This window comes from Oncorhynchus kisutch, linkage group LG11 (genome assembly GCF_002021735.2).
Source record: "Oncorhynchus kisutch isolate 150728-3 linkage group LG11, Okis_V2, whole genome shotgun sequence".
In the NCBI taxonomy this organism is placed as follows: domain Eukaryota; kingdom Metazoa; phylum Chordata; class Actinopteri; order Salmoniformes; family Salmonidae; genus Oncorhynchus; species Oncorhynchus kisutch.
This window is the reverse complement of record NC_034184.2, coordinates 13,543,756-13,567,187: the sequence shown is the minus strand read 5'-3', so window position 1 is coordinate 13,567,187 and position 23,432 is coordinate 13,543,756. Positions and strand designations below refer to the sequence as shown.

General features: G+C 48.8%; 1 protein-coding gene across 4 annotated transcripts; it reads right to left on the bottom strand.

The window, feature by feature from the left end:
* Nucleotides 1–584: 584 nt before the first annotated feature.
* Nucleotides 585–22,522, bottom strand: LOC109899985 (histone acetyltransferase p300). 4 transcript variants are annotated; one of them, XM_031835330.1, is made up of 29 exons: nt 21,993–22,522; nt 19,400–19,989; nt 18,347–18,520; nt 17,871–18,177; nt 17,593–17,706; nt 17,013–17,246; nt 16,562–16,667; nt 16,262–16,396; nt 14,714–14,831; nt 14,367–14,454; nt 13,903–13,980; nt 13,557–13,639; nt 13,163–13,333; nt 12,387–12,863; nt 11,674–12,094; nt 11,371–11,489; nt 11,031–11,270; nt 9,922–10,010; nt 9,263–9,373; nt 7,452–7,508; nt 7,250–7,327; nt 7,092–7,159; nt 6,820–6,970; nt 6,007–6,153; nt 5,606–5,885; nt 5,263–5,430; nt 4,916–5,077; nt 4,425–4,706; nt 585–3,889 (listed from the first exon to the last, which is right to left on the bottom strand). In XM_031835330.1, exons 1-29 carry the CDS (start codon nt 22,084–22,086, stop codon nt 782–784), a joined length of 8,250 nt encoding a protein of 2,749 aa, XP_031691190.1. In that variant the 5' UTR covers nt 22,087–22,522; the 3' UTR covers nt 585–781. The 4 variants fall into 4 exon arrangements, with proteins under 4 accessions (XP_031691190.1, XP_020351265.2, XP_031691191.1 ...); XM_020495676.2 differs by having other exon boundaries at nt 9,263–9,343; XM_031835331.1 differs by having other exon boundaries at nt 13,172–13,333; nt 21,993–22,521.
* Nucleotides 22,523–23,432: the final 910 nt, after the last annotated feature.

Here is a 23,432-nt window from a genome sequence, read left to right as displayed (position 1 = left end):
TGAGACAGTCAGTCCAAGAGGGAGATCAGCCAGTGTTCAACACCCTCCCCACAACACTAAGTTTAACTTGGATTACAAAACCAGAAAAAAAGTTTAAAAATTAAAAACTCACCTTTCTCAATCCTCTCGGTTTTTGGACAGTCCTTTTCAAAAATATATTCTGTGTAATGTAGCAGTCGCAAGGTACATTTACCGGGAAAAAAAAAAGTACCCCCCCCCAAAAAAAGGCAGGAAGATATGTTGTGATGTTTGTAGATACAGCAAAAATATTGATCATTATAATATATTTATAAAAAATAAAAATAAAATACTTCTGCAAAACAGATACAATCATGACTGGTTTTATGAAGGAAAACATAACGATAAAAAGGTCCATTGTATTAGCTCACTAATTTTCCACCACATTTAAAATCTTAAAAATACGTGTAAAAAAAAAAAAAAAAGTCCCCAAAAATATTACTTGTGTCATATACTAAGGAAGAACTCGCACATCCAGAAACTCCTTACACACAATTGGCAAAAATGTTATATATATATATATATATATATATATATAAAAAAACATAAACAGCAATAACTTACCATTCGTTTAATTTATTCATTTATTGACTTGTAGATTTAAAATGTTGCATCTCCCATAGGAAGTTAAGTTCTTTTCATTTATACATCAGAAAAATATTAAATAAAAATACCTTTTAAAACTGCCATCCCCCTTCCATTCAATCCCAGCAAGACCCATGAAGGCAGTTCTTCAGACCACTGAGACAGACGTGGTAGTAGGTTACATAATGTCTAAACTGTTGTGGTTAATGTTCGTCCCCAGGTCCTGGTTGTTATTACCCAACATGTCCGATTGCCCTGGGCCATGCAAACCCCCCATCCCACTTATCTGGGACATCATAGCACTTGGGTCCGAACCAAATGTACCCGGGTCCCCAGAGTTAGTCTGTTGTTGTTGCTGTGACAATTGTTGTTGTGGGTTTTGGGAGGCAACCATGCCAGGGTGGTGCTGGGAGAGGTGACCTGGGTGTGGGGAGCCTGTCTGGGTCTGGGGGGAGATGCGGTGAGGGGAGGGCTGGGGCTGCATGCGTGGCGAGGGGCTGGAGTGGGGTGGCTGGGACTGTGGCCGAGGGGAAGGCTGAGGAGAACGCACCTGGTTACTGAGAGATTGACTGCCCAGAGCCTGGCCCTGGAGGTGGGGGTGTGGGGACTGGGCCATCTGCTGCTGGGGGCTCATAGGACTGCCGTGCTGGGCAGGCGAGCCCCCTCCTAGGTGCTGCTGCTGGAGGAGTCTCTGGTGGAGGGCCTGCTGGAGAATGGCATGGGAGGACTGGGGCTGGGGGGGACCACCTTGGCCTTGTTGGGGACCCTGCTGCCCCTGTTGGAGCTGCCCAGGCCCCGCACCCCCACCATCCTGTTGCTGCATCTGCTGCATCTGCATCTGGTGCTGCAGCCTCTGTTGCAGGGCTGTGGCTACCTGCTGGGACATGGTTCCAGGGTAGCCCTGCCCTTGCTGGCTCTGCCCGGGACCCGGTTGGGGCCCCTGCCCCCCCCCCTGCTGCGGCCCTCCTCCCACAGACTGGGTCTGGCCAGGTTGACCAGGCTGGCCTTGCTGCATGAAGCTCTGCTGGCCCTGACCCTGCTGTTGGGGGGGCTGCTGGAACTGACCATTGTTACTCATCTGTTGTTGTTGTTGCTGCTGCTGCAGGTGCCTTCGCATCAGAATCTCTCTGAACTGGGGAGTCATGTTGGACATTTGGGTGCCTTGGCCTGGCATCCCGCCTTGTTGTTGCTGCGGTTGTTGCGCTGCCATTTGCTGCTGTTGCTGCAAACTCCCAGGCAAGAGGGGGCGCTGCAGCTGTTGCTGCTGCTGCTGCTGCTGTTGTTGCTGCTGCTGCTGCTGTTGTTGTTGTTGTTGCTGCTGCTGTTGTTGCAGTTGCTGCTGCAGTTGCTGCTGCTGCAACTGCTGTAGCTGAGCCATAGTGGGTATATTTCCTCCTCCCTGGCCCATGTTCATAGCTGCCTGGGCCGCTCCAGGATTTACGTTGACCTGCTGACCCTCCATAACAACCTGGTTACCACCAGGCCCAACTCCTACCCCACCAGGGGCCCCCTGGAACCGCACACCTCCAGGCCCCCCTCCTGGGCCTCCTCCCGGTGCCCCAGGCACCCCTGGACCTCCCTGGTATCGGGCGGCTCGCTGCTTGATGAAGGCAGCCATGAGGAGGGGGTTGGAGCGGAGGATGTTGAGGACCTGTTGCTGCTGGCCGGGGGAGCTGGGAGAGCGGAGAGTACGCAGGAGGTCCTGTAGAGCTGCCTGGGGGAGGTTCCCTGTCCCCACCATTGCCGCCGCCGCCCCAGCCACGCCACCTTGAACTCCCATCAACCCCATTAACCCCCCTTGCCCTGCCTGCTGTTGTTGCTGGGGCTGACCTTGCTGTTGTTGCTGCTGCTGCTGTTGTTGTTGTTGTTGTTGTTGTTGCTGGGCGAGCTGCCGCTGCTGCTGTTGCTGGGCAAGCTGCTGCTGTTGCTGCAGTGTCAGGTGACCCATCTGTCCCATCATGCCTTGCCTCTGCTGGGGAGTCATCCCACCAGGGCCTCCCCACTGCTGTTGGTTGGGGTTCTGAAGTCGGGCCTGCTGCTGGAGCTGAACCTGAGGGGGGATCTGGGACTGCTGCTGCATGCCTCCTGGCCCCACCACCATCCCCTGCTGCTCCATCAGGGTCCTCCCTGCCAGACCCTGGCCCTGGGGCCCTACCATGCCTGCTCCTGGGTGGGCCATGCTCTGCATCTGGGCCTGGGGGTTCTGGTGGTGAGGGGGGATCATGCCTCCACCCTGGGCCGCCTGCTGCCTCTGGAGGATCTGGGCCTGGGCCATCTGACGCTGGGTCTCTGCCACACGCTGGATCTTCAACGCTATCTCCACCGCTGCTGGAGGAGGCCCCTGCTGCCCCTGGGGCATGGAACCCTGGCTAGGGTTGGTCTGCTGCTGTGGAGGGGTAGCTGGGCCCAGACCAGGTTTACCCAGTGACTGGTGGAGGGGCGAGGCTCCTGGAGGTCTGGGGGTGTAGGGGGGCAGACCTCCTGGGTGCTGCATCTGCTGGACATTTGGAGACTGGCCCTGTTGCTGCTGTTGGAGCTGTTGTTGGACCATCTGTTGCTGCTGAGGAGAGTTAATCATTCCCCCTCCCCCCTGCTGCTGCAGCTGCATCTGCTGCTGGAACTGGTGCTGCATGTGGTGCTGCTGGGGCATGCTGCCCTGCTGCTGCCCTGGGGGGCCCTGGCCCATCCCCTGCTGGGGCATGTTCCCCTGGGTGGGGGTCTGAGGCGTGGGGGGCTGCGTGCCCACAGACATGGGGGTGCTGGGCCCTGTGGTGCCGTTGTTTCCCGGAGATGGTAGTCCACCGTTTCCCCCCGGTCCCGGAGGTGGCTGACCCACCCTCTGCATGCTGGCCATCCTCCTCCGCAGCATCTGGGCCTGCTGTAGCCGATGCTGGAGCTGCTGCTGCCTCAGCTTGTGCTTGATGTTCAGACAGAACGGTACGGGACACTTGTTCTCCTGGCAGTGCTTGGCATGGTAGCAGCAGAGAGCGATGAGCTGCTTGCAGATGGGGCAGCCGCCGTTGGTCTTGCGCTTGCAACCTTTGGTGTGCTGCACCACGCGCTTCATCTTCTGGCAGGACGGCAGGCTGCAGTTGGCATTGCGACACTGGCAGGCGTGGACCAGAGACTGGATGCAGCGCTGGATGCTGAGGCGCCGCGAGTCCCCGGGGTTGGCAATGGACGAGGAGGCTGCGTTGTTGCTCTCGTCGTCCAGGCCCAGACCCAGCTTCTCCATCTTGTGGATGTGGCCCTTAGTATTGTAGCAGGTGATGCACAGGTCATAGTCCTGAGACAGAGAGGGGAGAAAGCATGTGTTGGTTACTACTCCACACGTTATTCATCAATTTATAAGTTCAAAAATGTATGTAGCAACTAAGGATTCTAGTTTTAATGTCCTGTAGCCCTAGGCTACTTGATGTATTCTATATGAATGGCGTGCAACTCTCCGCCAGGTGCATCATCTCAACCACATTAGGCTTCACAATCATATGTAAAGTGCTGGTGCCATTTGCTCAATATTGGATGAGAAATAAAATGTTATACCCTGAAAACTTACTCTCCTCTGATAATGGTAGTTGCTTTAAAAACAGTGCGTTTTTCCACAATTGCAATGTGTAAATGTGGTACAATGGACATATGCTTGCGCTTATCTCTCCCCCTAATTAATGTGCACATGGGAGAGGCAGTGAAACAGGAACAGGGCATCGAATTTGTTTTAGGAAATAAAACATAAAAAATAAAAAAAGGGGAAGGCATCGTCCCAGCTTTACCCATCCCCTCTTCTTTCCTCCTCCCCTCCTAACCCTCCACCAGCCCCTCACCTCGCAGACGGTGCAGTGGTAGCGTGTCTCCACATGGCCCTTGCACTCATTGCAGGTGTAGACGAAGCGGTCCTGGCTCTGGTTGTGGAGCTCCACCAGCATGCACATGGAGCTCCACTTGGACCTGCGCAGCGAGCTGAACTCCAAGTGTTTGTCCCGGGCCAGGGTGAGGAAGGCGTCGCGCCCATCCATCAGGTCGCAGGCCATGAGGCCGTCGGGGTCCGTAATGGGGCCCAGCGTGTTGGACATGGGTGCTGCGATCAGACGGATCACAAAGAATACCTGGCAAGGAGAGAAGGGTTAACACAGAGAAGAGTGAGAAGATACTGTCTTAGTGGAAAGTAGTTTTGGGTTTGCGAAAGTGACTCGTTCAGCCGGTCCTAAAATCTGATTCTCACCAATTTACGCCAAGGGAGCCTGATTTACTACCTAATGTTTGTAACTTATGTTCAGAAATATATTAATAACATTCAATGGTCTCTTCCTCCTACCTCTTTGTGCTTCTCCATGCTGGCGTAGAGTTTCTGAGAGAGGTCATTGGACACGTTGGGCAAGCCTGGCTTCTTCTTATTGGCTCGGCTCATACTGCTCTTATTCTTAGAAGTCTTCTTGCTGTTCTTCTTCTTGGCGTTCTTGCTGTCGCCCTTCGTGGCCTGGAGGTGAATTACACACAGTAGTAACCCTTTTTGATTTAGATCAAATGTAGAAATGCAGTTCATACAAGCGTCAATTTAACATTTTGTATTTAAAAGTTCAAATTGAATCACATTTAAAGAGATCAAAAGACCCATAAGAACACACAGCAATGTACCTTGTAGTAAATACCTATCCCACTTACATCTACGCTCTCGTTGGAAGTACTGTTTTCCTCTCTCTTCCTCTCCTCCTCCTCCTGCTCCAGCTCCTTGATGCTTTCCTCTAGCACGTTGGGCCAGAAGTCCCCCTCAAAGTACGGCAGCTCCTTGGCACTGGTCAGACGGTCCTCCGTGGCCTGCTTGAAGATGTCCTGAGAGAGGGAGAGAGATTAAACCTCCACTCGTCCTGCTTTATTGTGCTCCTTCTCAGAAGCCAATCCATGACTCTGTCCTTGTGCGCTCAACCCCTCCACTTGTGGATGGAGCCATTTAAAATTTGAACTCTGTCCCTGCATGGAACCCTCAAGCCTTCCTCAAGACTCTTACCTTGAAGTCATGCACTATGCGCTCCGCCACAGCCTTGTCCAACATCTTCCTATACCACTCCTGTAGCCTCTTGGGCTTGGGGATCTTCTGGTCCATAGGGTGACAGTGGAAAATGTAGTCGTCCCCTTCACTAGGTGGGCACGCCCAGATGTGACCCGTCGTGTACCCCAGCTTCTTGACATACTCCAGGTAGCCAATGAGAATCTCATGGTAGACGCCCGTCCTCAGAGAACGAGGCTGGAAGAAGTGAACACTGTCCAGGTACGAGATGTACACTCGTCTGGGGTAGACAAGTAGGCAGAGAGAGAAAGATTAAAGATGAGGTCAAGTCCTTTGATGCATGTACATATAACTGCTCCCAACTGACTTAAGATAAAATGGACCCTTAACAGAACCATTACCTCTGATTGGGAGGAGGGCAGTCCGAGCCATACTCCTGTACATGCATGCCGAAAAAGCAGACGTCAGCGCCATCGATGTCCTCAAAGGCAAACAGGGCTTTCGTTCTATATGGGAACGACTCACACATCTCCCCAGTGTCCACAAACCTGGAGACACGACAAGAGTGAGACAATTGATGCATGCATCCCAACAGGTTTAGGTAGGTTACTTTCTAAATGTAATCCGTTAGTAACTAGTTACGGTCATCAGTAACGTAACCTGATTACTTTGTTACTTTTAGATTACTGTCCCCTTAAGATGCATTAGAAGGGAAAAAGGATCGCCAACTTGTGATCAGACTCACTCAGGTGGAACAAACTTAAAATGTACGCCTTCAATGTTGAATTGAATTTCATTGAGAAAACAGGATGTCAATGCATTTATTCTCAAACATCCTTTCTGAATTCAAAAGTGTCTAATATAACTGCAATATTGTTGCTTTTAACTGATTACAGTTCACTTTTTTGTAATCAGATTACATGTAATTAGTTACTCCCCAACCCTGCATACCAATATCTTCAGAACTTCACCATTCAGAGAGTTACTGTTTCTCCATCTAACAATTCTGGGGGGGAAAACACTTCTCTCAGAATTTGAGTTATCCAATCCTCTCAGATGTACAAAAGTGCCTAGGGGGTATGGGTTGATTTTGGCTTCAGCAAATTACTACATTAACCTCACTTGTTCCACCACTACCATTATCCCTTTCTCCTGTTCCATTTCTTCAGGGTAACACCCCCCCCCCCCCCCACACCATAGTTCCTGTCCCTTACCTGGACTTCATGCCTGGTTTGACCTCCACCACCTTGTCAGAGACGTGGACGACTCGGATGGTGACGTCACCCGACTCAGGGTGGCTCTGACGTTTCAGGAAGTCATTCACCCTCGTCTCCAAATAACAGCCCAGCTTAGTGTGGGGCAACCCTGGAGAGAGATGAGCTTAGTTTAGTTACAAGTAAGCTAGGTAAAGAGGGATGAACTACATCAAAATGGACACGGGTAAGTGATATTTAGATGATTTTTTGATAAAGACATTGGTACTTACTTTTGGCGGCATACTTGTTCTCTCTACGTGTCTTATTCAACTTCTTTAAGCAGCCATCACAATTAAAACTGGTAGGAGAAAGAGTTCATTAGAGAAACCAGACTCTTACACGCAAACTGCCTCATCTTTCCTAGGTTACAGGGCACACACAGACTTACCCTAACGGCCAGATCGTGTCGTTGTGCAGGACACAGATCTGGTGCATCTTACGTCCACAGTCCATACATTCCACAAGCCTGCAGAGAGGAACCAAATAATCACTGCGACTACTTACAACTGCACAACTACATTGTGCTCACAATGCAATCACAACATGAATGCAATTACTCAACAAGATATTTACTTTAATGGTGGACTTACAATTCAGGGTCCAATGTGTCATTCTTCTTCTTCTCAAACTGATCTTTACCGATGGAACTGAAGTGAGAAAGAAGAAATGCCACCCCCAGTCAATGTCCGCAACCAGGCCACACCCAGTCAAAAGCCTCATGAGTTTTTTTTTAATGAAAATGGAAAAAGGTAAGATGGATGAACCACAGCCTAGGTGGTTCCCAACCTTCTTTGAAAGATTTTACTGAGTAACAGTTCATGAGGAAATCAGTCAATTGAAATAAATTCATTAGGTCCTAATCTATTGATTTCACATGACTGGGAATACAGATGTGCATCTGTTGGTGATTATTTTTATTTATTTTATTTAAATCACAAAAAAAAAGGGCCTCAGAATATCATCATGGTATTTTTGCGCATTCAAATTCCCAATCGATAAAACGCAATTGTGTTCGTTATCCGTAGATTACGCCTGCCCATACCATAACCCCACCATCAGCAAACTGCTGCTCGCAAATTCTCTGAAACGATGTTGGAGGCAGTTTATAGTACAGATATCAACATTCAATTATCTGGCACATTTTAGAGTGGCCTTCTTGTCTCCAGCACAAAGTGCACCTGTGTAATAATTATGCTGTTTAATCAGCTTCTTGATATTCCACACCTATCAGGTGGATGGATTATCTTGGCAAAGGAGAAACGCTCATTAACAGGGATGTAAACACATTTGTGCACAATGAGAGATGTTCCATACACACAATGTTCCATATGCACATTTCTGGGGAGCTTTTATTTCAGCTCATGAAACCAACACTTTATATGTTGCATTTCTATTTTTTGTTTAACTATTGCCACATCTCATGATAAAAAAATAAATAATAGTAAGGTATTTAGTTTTGAACGTTTGAGCTAGAGGCAAGTGTTTCTCTGCATTGTAAAGGTAAACCACGAACACAAAGCCATGCTTGTGTGCATGTGTAACTTCGCTGTAAAGTGCCTGGGCTAAATGGTTCTCACTGGCAAAGTCAAACGACGCCCCTCAAATGATACAAATGTAACAGCCTGAGCACACCAGACTTGAAACGACAATACAGATGTAACAAAGTGCTATTCAATGTATTTATCTGAGAGCCACTGGTGCTCCCAAGTCTAAATTCCATGTGAATTCAACAGGTCACGGTTACAAATGAGTGCAATTATTATTATTTTTATTAATTAAGAAAGGGTTCACGGCACAAATGAGCACTCCTCAAGGAACACCACTGCGCCAAAGCACACCGGATGAAACCCACTGGTCTAACCTTTACAGGATTTCCCAACCCTCTCCCTCGGCCCCCTCCCCCAAACGTTAAATAAATACATCAAATTCTAAAATCACCACAAGGTGGGAGCATTTGATTCTCTGGCTGTGCCCTCGTCAAACATTTCATATAGAAAGTATAAGACTCATGAAACCTGCCAAAATATCCTGGCCAGATTTTTAAATACGCCATGTTTTCATCCCAATCGTGATTTACTAAAAAGAGATGCTGCAAAACAGATGTAGGGCTATAGAGGAAGACTCGTCTGAAAGGTGAGACAAACACTAACAGCAGCAGTACAGATGTACAATAAAACCAATCACCTACTGCAGAAGACAGAATACCACAGAAAACATAGAAATGGAAGGGAGACATTCACAAAATATTACCAATAACAGCAAATGGAGGTACTTTAAGCAGATATGAGGGAGAAGCTTGGCATATGAGGAGTCAAATAATAAAAGCCTAAATATAAAATCAAATTTACGTTAAAACTAAAAGACAAGTTGAGGGAAGGCTAGAGGGTAACATTCTACTCACGTCGGAGGCTGGGAGGGGTCGTCTCCTAGGGACACGTTGTCCCCCTGGATTTCGTTGAAGCACTTCTCACAGAAGTGGTACCTGTCAGCAAGAAGCCCAAATTTTGGTGAACTACACCGTTCCCCAACAGCACAGCCAATCACAGAGAAGGCACGGGGAGGCAGCCACCAATCAGGGCAAGGCATGGCAGGACAGGGCGGGAGCAAGCACGCAGGAGGAGCGCAGAGTGGGCGGGGCAGGGGTCGTCGTCAGAACAGCCAATCATGATTCAGGATTGAAGGGGAGGGAGGGGTTTGGAAGCGCATGATTGGATCAGACAAAAGCAAGCCAATGCAGATGTCACAGGCATTGACGACAGGGGTAGAGGACCGAAAGGGTTGGATGGTGAGGAGAGGGAGGACAAGACAACAGAGCAGAAGGCCGAGGCAAAGCACAGATTAGCATCTGGACATGAGAAGATGAGCAAAACCACCACAGCAGCGACAGAATCAACTGGAGGGGGAAGGAGGGGAAACATGGGACAATGCAGACACTGAACAGATATGAAAATGAAGTGGCAAACCATTTATTTCCATAGAAACACAATTCAACATAGAATAACTTTTCTATTGATCACCGTGTGTGTCACTCAGATTTCCTCCCCCCCCCCCCCCCCATACCTGTTCTGGTAGCTGAAGTAGGCAGCGTCCCGGGGTATAGTGCACAGCTGCTTCCCATAGCAGCACAACGTCTGGGGAGAAAACTCCAACTGAGGGAGGAGAAGAAAGGAAGACAGGAAAGAGAAAGATAGACAATAAATTAACACTTACTTAAACCCAAACTACATTTTCTAAATAGTTTGGCCCTTCAATACCAGGAGTAATATAATATTTGTACAGAGCTTTTCAGTACAGGTAAAATAAAATGTGATACCCATTTTCCAAATGTAAGTAGTAACAAAAAGACTGGAGCAAGGAGAATGAAAAGAGCTGGCTAATTACAAATCTGCTTTTTGTTACACATTGCCAGGAGTTTTACCAGACCATGCGACCAGAGAAACATGATCATGAGCACCATTAGACCCAAGAGGACAGACTATATACAGCCTCTGCCCAAAGCAATAGAAAAACGTTTTGGCGTCATCATGGGTCACTTGGTTAGGCCAGAGGAATGGGTCAGTCCTGGCTCACATGGACCTTCAGGCTCACTGTCACAGTACAAGACAACAGCTGTATGGGGCTGAGCCCCGACCGCCACACCTTGTTTTCAAGAACGGAGATGCTCAAGTCATCCCTGGTGACCACTTTGCTTAGCCCATTCAAGAGCAAAGTCAGAAATAGCTGCAAGGTTATGCTCAAAATTAGAAAAAAAGTGTTGAAAGTTAATATGGTGGTGTGTTATGCTAACGCTGAAATTAGCCAAGCCTCGTCTCCATGCACAGAATGGGATGTGAAACTAATGACGTAATAGCCACATCTAGCCTGACACTGTACGTCACACACCCTAGTAACCAAACCACAAACACATAAACCCCCCCCCCCCCCCCCCCCCCCCCGCATCACACGGGGCGGCAGGGTACCCTAGTGGTTAGAGCGTTGGACTAGTAACCGAAAGGTTGCAAGTTCAAATCCCCGAGCTGACAAGGGACAAATCTGTCGTTCTATCCCTGAACAGGCAGTTAACCCACTGTTCCTAGGCCGTCATTGAAAATAAGAATTTGTTCTTAACTGACTTGCCTAGTAAAATAAAGGTAAAATTACAAATTAAAAAAATTAAACTCCCATTTCACCTTCCGGCCACAGCAGTAGCCCAGGTTGACCATGACGGGGTCTATCTCAGCCTCGAACACCTCAGCCAGCTTGGAGCAGTACTTGTAGACGCGGGACGTCTTGCGGTTGTATAGCCAGGCATTGTTTAACATGACCCAGATGTCGTCCACATACTGCCAGGGTTCCTGGTACTGACCCGTGTCAAGCTTCCGCTTTATAGTGGACAGGTCCATGGGGGTCTTCACTATGTCAAAGTAGTCCTGGGGAGGGAGAGTTTAGGTTCCTTTATTATTCCACAGGTGGGAAATTGGTTTGGCTAGCTTCACATGTAAAAAGCACATTTTCATATGCAGTACATACAGGTATGCCCAGTAGGTGAGGGTCGACAGGCTGTCTGAAGGGCAGAGACTCTGGGTCCTGTCTGTATAGAGATTCCAGGGTGGGTATGAGGGCCTGGCGCAGCTCCTCTGGCTTAAAGACTGAGAGAAGTTGAAGGAGAAGAGGTGAAAAGAGTAGAGGGGGAAGGAGAGGGGTAGAGAGACAAGGTTAGGGTTCAAGTCGGATTCAGAAACAAATAACGGCATACATTTTTAGAAGCAGAAACATACTCTGTGGTTGTAGAAACAACTCAGTACATATGCCATCACAAAACACAGTCCTTACTCTTCCTCTTGTTCTGGGCACCAGACGGTGTACCAGGGGACTCGGATCCCTTCTCTTCCTCTTTTGGCTCCTTCTTCACCTCCGGCTTCCGGTCTTCAGTCTTCACTCTGTCTTCACTCTTTACCCCCACCAATGATGACGTTTCCATGGGAACACCTTTGCCCCCACACTCCTCTTTCTTCACCCCCTCCATTTTGATGGGTTTGTTCTCCATCTTGACGTTGGATAACTTCCCTCCCTTGGAGCAGCCTTCCTCCCCCTCGTCCTCCTCATCCTGCTGCTGCTTGACCTCCGTCTTGGGGTCCACGGAGGCCGAGGCATCCGAATGAGAGGCCTGCTGGGAGGCTGTGTCCACACTGCTGACTGACGCTGGGGTTAGAGCCTGACCGTCCTGGGGCTGGAAGCCCCCCTTCTGGGACATCTGGGGGGGGGGGGGGGGGTTAGAAAATAATTGATATCACAAGAGAATGCAACAACCCCCATGGGAGTTAGTGAAGGTGAGGAAATTGACAGGCAACTGAGTGCAGTAAGGTGGGTGAGAGGAAGTTCCAAAATAAATCATTAGTACATTGGCTGTTAACTGTTCCATTTTGCAGCTGTATGTCAATGTTGTGATTACTTTTGTAAAACTGGTACTAAATCAATGTACTATTCATACCACATGTTGGAAATATAGCTTTACTTTTCTACATGATCTATTAAGTCAATCTCACCGGAGTGCGAGGCGTGCGAGGGAGCTGGCCTCCATGTGGGTTGGGGGTTGTGGAGGGGTGACCAGGGTGTGATGGGGTGGTGGACCCCGCCCCCATCCCCTGCTGCATGGGCTTGTTAGAGCCTGGCCCCTGGCTGCCGGGCCCTAGCTGCTGCTGAGGGCCTGGGGGGGCCAGCTGAGACGGGTTGGGGGTGTGGGGCTGGGGGGTCTGTGAGCCCGCTAGCCTGGGTGGCGTTTGGTGGGGTGTGGGGGTAAGACTGCGGGCGGGGGAGGGCGAGCTCTGGCGCATGGCCGCGAGGTGGGGGATGGAGTTGGGCTGCTGGGGGTTGTTGGACAGGGGCAGGTTGGACAAGGGGCCTCCACCCACACTCTGGGGACCCATGGGCCCCACCGAGGGGACGCCACTACCCCCGCCGACCGAGCCGGGCCCGGCTAGAGGGCTGTTGACGGGGAGAGGGGAAGGAATGGGTATCTGAGTCTGTAAGGAGAGATGAGGTATTTAGCATGAACAGTTCATACATTATTCAGACGTTAACATACATTATGTATGACGGGGGCATCCCTCCAGTGAACCTACATGAGGAAACACTAGTGTAGGAAGGAGGGTTTCACTTGTGCATGTACAGATGTGTGGGAATGTCTTAGCGATTGTGTTTCAGTTGGTTTGGTGATATGGTTCACAATTAAAACCAACAGCAGAACCCAATCTGTCCTTCCGTTTCCTGCATCTACATAATTGAGGGCAGCGACAGACCATATAGTTCCACTTTTGCCCACCTCTCTCACCTGTACCATGCCTCCCTGGTTGCCTTGCTGGTTCATGCCAGGCTGTGCCATGCCAGGCTGACCAGTGCCGAGGCCTGGACCGGAGCCTGGGAACTGTCCCTGGGGCAGGTATTGGTTCTGGCCCACATTGGGCTGGCTCATCCTGGGGTTCCCCATGCCCATCTAAAAAAGGGGACACAAACATTGGTTTAGAACAGAGCTCAGTCCATTCAGACACTGATACTAGGGACTACTCCATGTGTTTAATCAATGTATACGTTAGTGCTATGACCTGATACGGTTCCTCTTGCGTCAAAATAAGATCAATTGAACACAAACTTTTGTATTTGGGTATAATTCGCCCTTTTCAAAACAACGGCCATTATTTTTTTTTAAGAGTACTGACCTGGTTGATGGGTGTGAGGGGTAGAGGAGGAGTCAACCTCTGACCCATAGACTGCATCCCCATCTGGTTGAACTGGTTCATACCTGAAGAAAACAAGCATGAGGATGAACACAAAGAAAACGTATTTAGGTACTTATGCATCTAAACGTGCTGCATAACGTCTATCTCAGCCTCGAACACCATAGTAACCAGGATGGCTCAAGGCACACTAACAAAGTTACAGAATAAACTATTGTCAACATGAGACAAATGTAGTAACCTCTCAAGTGAAACAATAAGGTATAACACCACTAAAAACAGCCCAATAATGTCTGTTTGGCAACCCCTCCTGTCCCCATGGACTCACCTGCAGGGTTCTGCATCCTATTAACCATCTGGTTGGGTCCACCGGGCCGCACCAGAGAGTGGTCAGGGAGGGGACCATCTGTAGGGGTGAAAAGATGTATTGCCACTGTTGCACTCTAAAGAGTATGTGTATCCTGTCCACTCAGTGAGAGGCAGTGAGGGCATGCCAGCTGGGGCCATGCCAGCTGGCCCAGGGCCCTATAAACCCTGTAGGGGGCCATGCCAGCTGGCCCAGGGCCCTAAACCCTGTAGGGGGCCATGCCAGCTGGCCCAGGGCCCTAAACCCTGTAGGGGGCCATGCCAGCTGGCCCAGGGCCCTAAACCCTGTAGGGGGCCATGCCAGCTGGCCCAGGGCCCTAAACCCTGTAGGGGGCCATGCCAGCTGGCCCAGGGCCCTAAACCCTGTAGGGGGCCATGCCAGCTGGCCCAGGGCCCTAAACCCTGTAGGGGTGGCCACCAACATACCCTGCTTCTGGAGCCGCGTCCGCCTCTTCTCCTCCAACTCCTTCTGGATCTTATAGATCTTCTCAGCCAACAGGTGGTAGTATTCCGCCTGGGAGGAGAGACACATACAAGGAGAAATGATAGAGTGAAGGAGACAGGTTAGGATGATAGAAGAGGGGTAATTATGAGAAAGGGGAACAGCGTAAGGGAAAGAGGGGAAATTAGTTAACACACTAGGAACAGAAAAATACACAAAATGAGAGAAATTCTGAAGTGTATTTGTATTCCAGACATTTGTATTGTCTAAGGGTTGCCCCCCTCAACAGGAACTCAGTTAAAGTCTTCACTCAGTCAGTGTAACAGCTTACCCTGCTGTTGGCAGACTCGTACATGTCCCCCTCCACCTTCCTAGCATACGCCACTAGGTTCTCCATCCGCCTGTCCTTCAGAGCAGCAGGGTCTGGGGTCGGGAAGATGGCTTGTACCCTACACACACACAGAGAGAGAGAGACAAGAGACTAAGGAAACTGGGGTGGGGGGATATGAACGAGAGCAGGACGCAAATCACATTTCAGTGCAAAGAGAATGAGAATAGAGAATGATTTAAGAGGAACGCTAGGGGAGATGCAGCAGGGAAGAGTGTTGAAAACAGACAATCACACCTAGCTAGCTGTGTCTGAGCTGGGAGACAGTGGAGAGGTGCTTAGATGTGGTGAATGTGGTCAGTGTGTTCTGTCATAGTCGTTCTGCGCTGTATGAAAACCCAGAGGATGTGAGTTTACTGTGAAAGTGTCTGCGGCCTGTTCTGCAGTGTCTGGGCTGGTACATTTACCACAAATAGTTCTCTTCATATTTTCTATTTGTCTAGCAATTCAATGGTCTGTGTTCTTACAGGATACCCATCTATGACATGAGATCGCATTAGCTGCATTGAAACAAGGGCTAGTTTTTGGCTTGTATACAACTAATTGAATCAAATTCAAATGAAAGACACTGCTAAACAAATTTAGCAGGATGTCTTCATTATCCACAAATTAGAGACCCTTTAGGCTCACACGCCCCACTATAGGCTCACACGCCCCACTATAGGCTCACACGCCCCACTATAGGCTCACACGCCCCACTATAGGCTCACACGCCCCACTATAGGCTCACACGCCCCACTATAGGCTCACACGCCCCACTATAGGCTCACACGCCCCACTATAGGCTCACACGCCCCACTATAGGCTCACACGCCCCACTATAGGCTCACACGCCCCACTATAGGCTCACACGCCCCACTATAGGCTCACACGCCCCACTATAGGCTCACACGCCCCACTATAGGCTCACACGCCCCACTATAGGCTCACACGCCCCACTATAGGCTCACACGCCCCACTATAGGCTCACACGCCCCACTATAGGCTCACACGCCCCACTATAGGCTCACACGCCCCACTATAGGCTCACACGCCCCACTATAGGCTCACACGCCCCACTATAGGCTCACACGCCCCACTATAGGCTCACACGCCCCACTATAGGCTCACACGCCCCACTATAGGCTCACACGCCCCACTATAGGCTCACACGCCCCACTATAGGCTCACACGCCCCACTATAGGCTCACACGCCCCACTATAGGCTCACACGCCCCACTTATTTTTATTTCACCAGGTGAGGACAAGTTTTTACAACTGTGACCTGGCCAAGATAAAGCAAAGCAGTGTGACAAAAACCAGAGTTACAAACAAACGTACAGTCAATAACACAAAAGAAAAATCTTGGTACAGTGTGTGCAAATGTAGAAGAGTAGTGTGTTCTGGTATAGGCTCACGCGCCCCACTATAGGCTGTAACTCTTTAGTAGTATAAGAGTGTTAAGCCCTCATCCAGAGGCTATTGTCCCTCCATTCCAGCTCAGTCACTTACAGTTTGTGCACCAAGTGGTTCCTCAGGTCCTGGGTGATGTCCTCGTGCCAGCTCTTCCTCATGCCCGCTGCAGAGGGTGGGGTCGCCGTGGGCATGCATCCCATGTTACCCGCCCCGCCCGCATCACTCATCAGACTAGAACAGAGAAAGAACAAAGTTAAATTCATCACTGTATTTTATCAAAAAAGCACAACTTGAAGCGTTTGATAGCACCTGCCTGGAGTGTCAGGTATGGTCGGTGGGGTTTGCACTTCAGGGACTATTCTATAAAGTATATTTGAAAGCAGGTCTGCTACTCACCCCTGGGAGTTCATGTTGAGGTGTAGCATGGTGTCCTGTAGCAGGCTGGCCTGCTGGTTCTGGGGTGAAACACCCACACCTCCATTCACTCCCATCGGGTTACCCCCTGACAGAGTGTAAGAAACATTAACACAGTCAATATTCAACATTACTTTTTATTTTTAGCCACCAACAAACACTACTTACAAGTCAATGATAGAAATAACTTCCCCTGCGTGTTTTATTTGCAAATGACTTGACAAACAAAACGTGCAGAGATAAACGTATGCGTGCTGGAGTAAAGTGTGTGTGGGGGGGGGGCAGCAGTATAACCTTACTACTGTGGATATTGACTGGTTACATTCTTCAATCCCCAAGAGGGACATGCACACTGTTGCTGTAGTACATCAATTATTTAAACCAGTAAAAAAAATTAAAAAATACATTAGACTGGACTAACTAAACAGCTTACCCATGGGATTGAGCGGCCTCATGCCCGGTTGGCTCTGCAGGCCCTGTGAGGGCAGAGAAGCCTGGTTGGGCTGGCTCTGCAGGCCCTGGTAAGTGAGGCCCAAGGCAGCGTAGGCCCTCTCGATGGAGCTGGGGTCGATCTGGCTGGGGGGGTTGAGGTTTGGGGTGCTGGGCTGGCCTCCGGGCACTGAGCCCAGGGAACTACCCAGGCCTACACCAGCACCCCCTAGCAGAGCTGTAGAGACAGTAGAGGGGCAGATCCATTGGTGTTAATACTTCTGTCCTCTAGGACGCATGCTATGAATACCGAGGTCAGGAACACAAGGAACTGGTCTGTCGAAGTTTCAAATATAGTCACTTACAACATATTTATACGGCAACAGATCCAGAAGTCCAAGGCAGAGTTCAATCATAAGACAATATCTCATAGCATCTAGACCACTTGTATACAAACATACACACTATTTTTAAGAGTGGAGACCTGATGGCTCTTTAAAACCTAATAAGAATACTACAAGCGCATACTACTGTTACAGGAGCCAGCTGGGGGGGGGGGGGGGGGGGGGGGGGCAGACACTCACACTGCTGGTTCCTCTTGTCCCCAGCGTTCTTGAGTGGCAGGCAGACCGGACAGTCGTGCCGTGTACAGTTCTTCCAGTGAGAGATGATCTGTCTGGATGAAGCACAGTGAGCCACTGGGGAAGAGAGGGGCGGGGGGGGCAGAGAGGAAAATAGGGAGGGATGGAGAAAAGGATAATGTGATGAGTACGTCAGACAATGGTGAATATCATACACATCTCAGGTGAAGGTGTGACAGGGAACTATCTTGCAGGTCTTTCTCTGTGTTTCATCAGCTCACCTTGGCAAGACTTGCCGGCCTGGCAGTGGGTCATGTGGTTGAGGACGTTCTTCATGGTGCGGCAGTGTGGCAGGTTGCACTGGCGCACCTCCCCGTTGGCTTGCTCCCGCCGCTGGCACTTGTGTGCATGTAGCAGGAGCACTAGTTGCTGCTGGATAAGCTTGCGCTTCTCAGGGTCGGCCGTAGGGGGCGCCCCGGCAGCTGCGGCTACAGACACGGCGGGCCCTAGGCCTCCCTGGGCGTTGGGGACCATCCCTGCAGTGCCTCCGGCTCCACCGCCCACACCTGCAGCGGACTGCTGGGAGGCCTGGGAATAGAGAGGGGAGGAAGAGAAAAGAGAACTGTGATAGTCAGTTAAGGGCTGGTCAGTGCAGTTGACTGGTACCCAAACGGTAGCACCACCTGCATAAGAAAGCTTTGTGACAGGTAAGTGAGAAAAAGAAATACATAAGAGACTAGCTAGCCAACTTCCTAACCATGGCAGACATGCCCTGCATGGGCTGGCTCTTCTTGTCCATGCTGAACTGGGCCAGGCTGTTGGGCATGGAGCCTTTGTTCTGGAGCGGAGGGCCCAGCCCTGCTCCCCCCAGGCCTGCCTGCTGCCCTCCATAGGGGCCTCCATAGGAGCCCGGGTTACCCATCATACCCATCTAAGGAGATTTTTTTTTGGGGGGGGGGGGGGGAGGGGGGAGAGAGAGAAGAAAAACAGTTTAATAAATTGACATTATTTCTACAGCTTTTATATGCTGCTCCAAACAATGTGTATGAAAATGTAAGTGTTCAAGTCATTTGTGTCATTTCAGACAGTAGCCCTGTTAAATGAACACAACCCCAGGGATATTACCCACTTACAGTGAAGAGCATCTACGCTAAAAGAACCACCATTGCCTTTCAGAGAGAGATTATTAAATCATGCTGCTTTTTTACCACTAATCAACTTCCCTTCCATTTACACACCAATTAAATCAACCACTTCTAAAGAGAGACAATGTACTTCATTTCTAATCAATTAGCGGCAGGTAGCGCTGGTGGGTTCAATTAACTCATTAATGATGGCTCAGAACAGGCAGACCAATTACTATTCCGCCATGCCACAGTTGCTCCACATTTCACGTTGACACGTTGGAATAAGACGACCACTGATGTGAAATATTAATCAAGGGCTTCCACGTGGCTCCCAATTTGTAGTAAAATATCACACCAGCAGTTACCACAAAGTGCTTATACAGACACCCTGCCTAAAACCCCAAAGAGCAAGCAGAAGAAGCAGCGCTTCTACGTTTTTAAACCATGATTAATACATCCTTAATAGGAGTACTGAAATGTGCCCTTTCAGCCTGCTCTCTTTTCGTGTGAATAAACTGTTGGATAGTAACGTTGTGTGGGCAAAAATAACTGCTTGTAGCTTTCTTGGTCAGGGGGGCTTACGTGGGGGAAAAAAAGATACCAATCTCCCCTCCTTGGTAAAATAAAGAACAGGTCAATTAAAAAAAAACATCTCTCCTGTGGTCTGAAGAGTCCATACATACCTTGTTCATTGCTCCAGGTTGTTGTACTCTGAGTCCAGCCTGTCCACCAGCCCCCTGCTGCTGTTGTTGCTGCTGCAGAGTCTCAGCCAGCAGGTTACTGTTCCCCCCAATCCCCTGGTTCAAGAAGCCCATCCTGGGGGATCCGTTCATCACCTGCCCACCCATCATGGATTGCTGCTGCTGTCCGTTGCCCTTCTGGGCCCCCATCATTCCCCGATTCATGCTGCCCACCATCCCCACCTGCTGCTGCATCATGCTGGCCTGCTGCTGAGATGAGAGGTGTTGCTGCTGGCCCATGCCCTGGGGCCCAGGGGACACCTTCATGTTTCCCAGGTGGCCCATGCTGGCCCCGCCTGTGCTGCCCACTGCGCCCTGCTGGGTGGAGGCGTGTGGAGCGCCTGATCGAAGGAGCTCGGAGAGCTGCTTGTGCTTGGCCACCGCGTCCTGGCCACCCCCTCCCCCTGGGCCCATCCCACCTCCCAGGCTGGTGTGCAGTTGGCTGAGGTCCCCACCGTTGACCAGGCCCAACTCTGAGGAGTTGATAAGCTCGTCCGGGAGGTCATGCTCCAGGTCAAACAACGAGCCGAAATCTGTGCAGAGAGGGAGAGAAAGAGAGCATATGGAGAGATGAGGGAGAAAGAGCAAGACGGGATTGTGAGTGAGAGCAGAGGGGATTGGAAGATAAGAAGAGAAGGAGAGGTGTGCTAGGGTACATTGCTAGCATAACAAATTATTAACAAAACCAAATCCAGTGTACTGCATTCAGACATGGTTGCATCAAATGAGGTGGCTAATTGTCATAGCCAGATACCTACATTTGTATAATGAGGAAAACCAAAGCTTTGAAATGAAGGCAGATGCCCAAGCAGACACACAACCCCACCCCCACACACAGTGGCCGACCACAGATTGTCTGTGCCGGATCTCGAGCGTGATTTAGCTCGGCAGAGACAAGTTTACACACACGGGGCTCAACACTGCATTAACACCACACAGCGAACCAGGTTAATAGAGACCCTCTGGACCATCACCAGGGTCACTGAACAGTTGGCAACAAATGAGAGAAAAGAGGGCAACGTTATGCAAAGCTGTGCCAGAGTATTGAACACAACCCAGGAATGAGTCTGCTCATCACAAAATGACAACTAGAGAATTTACAAATTACATATAGGCCTACAATTTTTTTTCTGGATATGTTGGACCGCCACAGCATTCTGGGGGGGGGGGGGGTTCAAAAGTGCAGTACATGCACTGGATTATTTTCTGTTATTAGGGTAACTTGGACCCTTAAAGTATTTTGTGTCAAGTGGCTGACTTGAGCACGTATCAGATGGACAATGGGAGGCCGTAGCTCTGCAATGACAAAATGTACGAACAGTTTCAAGTCCCATTTCAAACATGCCTTCTCACATAACTACTAGCGAGCATCTGCAGGCCATTTTAACACATCAGAGTGGTAAATAATGTGGCCACGTTCTATGGCTTTTTGTCTTAACCGTGTAATTGTTCACCTTTTTGTATAAGGTTGCTGGCCTGGATCCTGCAGTCTCTCCCACACATCTTCAGAAAAACTGACAATGGCAATTTGAGCATAACAATCACTCGGTTAGCTAGGTAGCTACATGGATGGGCCTGCTGCAGTAGCTAACGTTATCTAACTATGAAATTAACGTTAGCCAGCAATCAAACTAAACTAGCGTACTAAATTGGAAAAATGTAACTTTTCCAGGTGAAGGAAACTTCAACAATTAGTTTACTAGCTAACGATATATATATATATATATAGTTAATGATAACTGAAATACTCTGTTGGAAAATGTATATACACACATGAGACAGTGTTGAATTGTACTGTTCGTTGGTGAGTTTGAGTTAACGCGTTAGCATTGTATGGCGATGAGCTTTGTCATAACTCGCTTTGAAAGTTAGCTAGCGAGCTGCCTAAATAGCTCGTTAGCAACCTACAAATAGCTCACTAGTTAGCAAAGTAGCTAGCTACTTGGCTAGGCAAGTCAATTTACTGGTGAGCGAGTTGGACCATTTGTGTTTGATGGATTGCCACTTAGCTAGTTTGCTAATTTATTATAAAACGTTTTTCCAACCATCATTTGCCACACCGATCAAGCGGTAAGCTTCAGCACTAGCTAGCGCGTTGGCTACTTAAAAATAGTTAGCAAGCTAACGTTAGCTGTGTCGCCTAAAATGAAGAAGTACTTGTCAACATCGGGGATCATTTAAAATGTTAACCGTGTTCCTGACATACCATTTATATTTCCCTGTATTTATTACCTAAATACCAACGACAAATATACGCTGTAGCCAACCACCCATGCAGCGAAGTAGCGATCAATCTAAGCCCCGCATTCGTAACTAGCTACAGTAGTAGCCAGCGTTCATCGTAGTGCTGAAATTACTAGCCTATCGCTAGTCAAGTCCGACATACACTCGCTAGCTAGAGCTAGTACGACAAAAACAGTGGGGCAATCTTACGGACCCTTCCTATTTCGAATAAAAATAACATTTAAAATTTTAAAATACCAAATAAAAACATAACACATAATACCCTAACAAACCAAATAAAAACAACATTTACCGTTTCCATCGCTGGCGGAGACAGACAGTGCCGGAGAGGATAGTTTAGGCCTCTTGGCTGAAGGCGGGCCAGAGTCCAGAACGTTCTCGGCCATATTTTTTCGAATTAAAAAGATATACGGTATCCACCACGGAAGACGTTTTCACGTCTTTTGAACCTTATTTTCCTTTTCGATTCCACAATTCTGACTTTTCCCCCTCCTTTTGGGGGACGAAGGGGGGGAAAGTCGCGTGTACAATATACTCCTTTCCTGGGTTCGCCTCTCGATTTCAGCTTCGGCGTATCAACCCCCTCCCTAGTCGAATTTTTTGTTCTTTATAAATTGCCAGCGGAGGAGGAGGGGGCTCGGTGTGAGAGAGAGGGAGACACACGTAGTGGCTCTCCTCTAAACTCGTATAGCTTCATCTGATGCGAGAAAATTGTCCCAATATATATCTTCCATGATTACACCCGTCATTTATGCCACCCTTAGCATAAGATGAACATAAACGTCGGGCAGCAAACCCTTGTCGGCTGTGGCGAAGAGGTGATGCGAAAAAATTCAGCGCAGCTGCAATTTATTGGGGATAGAATAAATACCTTGTTATCTCCAGTGTCTGGAAAATGCAATAGTTGAAAAGTGTGTATTTCAATACATGTATCCTATATGTTGCAATGTAGTACAAATATGATACAATGTATCTGGTTAAATCAGAATTGCAACTACATGCATGGTGGTAAATTATGGACATGGGAATTTGAATACATTAATGGGATGTCAATGGTTGCACCATGCAACAATTTATTTCATATAACCTAGTAGAACTACACTCTTGAATACTTCTTTATAATGCAGAGGTTTTTCAGTCACCTCTCTTCTTTCCTTCCTTAGGGCCCCTGGCTCCTACCAGGCCACGTTCAGCAGCCTACTGAAACGTTCAGAATGTAAGTAAATGCAGAGCCATACAGGCCTATATATACTGGATAAATGCATATAGGACTGGCATGATTCCCAATAGGCCTATTCTACATGGCACCCTGTCATATCTGTTTTATTATATACATTTTCTGAATGTTCTGTAGTGCTTTGCTATGTACACTTTCATATCCCTATTCAACATGACAGTGAGTCATATCTCTCGCTTCACAATACATTTCTTTCTGAATGTTCAGTAAGGTTGTAGCCTCTGTAACAGGCCCATGTGGACTTCATGATGATAATGGTTAGATTGTGACACATCATCTCTCACTGGCACTCAAAAGCTGAATTTGACCAACTGTGCCCAAGAACACAAAAGTAACCTGCCTAAATGACTACCGACCTGTAGCACTCACGTCTTTAGCCATGAAGTGCTTTGAAAGGCTGGTCATGGCTCACATCAACACAATTTTCCCAGAAATCCTAGACCTACAAATTTGCATACCGCTCCAACAGATACACAGATGATGTGATATCTATTG

What these genes read in the sequence shown, in the direction of transcription:
- LOC109899985 (XM_031835330.1), bottom strand. Translation starts at nt 22,086, where the DNA reads ATGGCCGAGAACGTTCTGGACTCTGGCCCGCCTTCAGCCAAGAGGCCT. An exon ending in CTCGCACGCCTCGCACTCCG is followed by an intron (nt 12,095 to 12,386) that starts GTGAGATTGACT and finishes CCCCCCCCCCAG; the next exon opens with ATGTCCCAGAAGGGGGGCTT. An exon ending in GACCCCTCCCAGCCTCCGAC is followed by an intron (nt 7,509 to 9,262) that starts GTGAGTAGAATG and finishes TTCTCACTTCAG; the next exon opens with TTCCATCGGTAAAGATCAGT.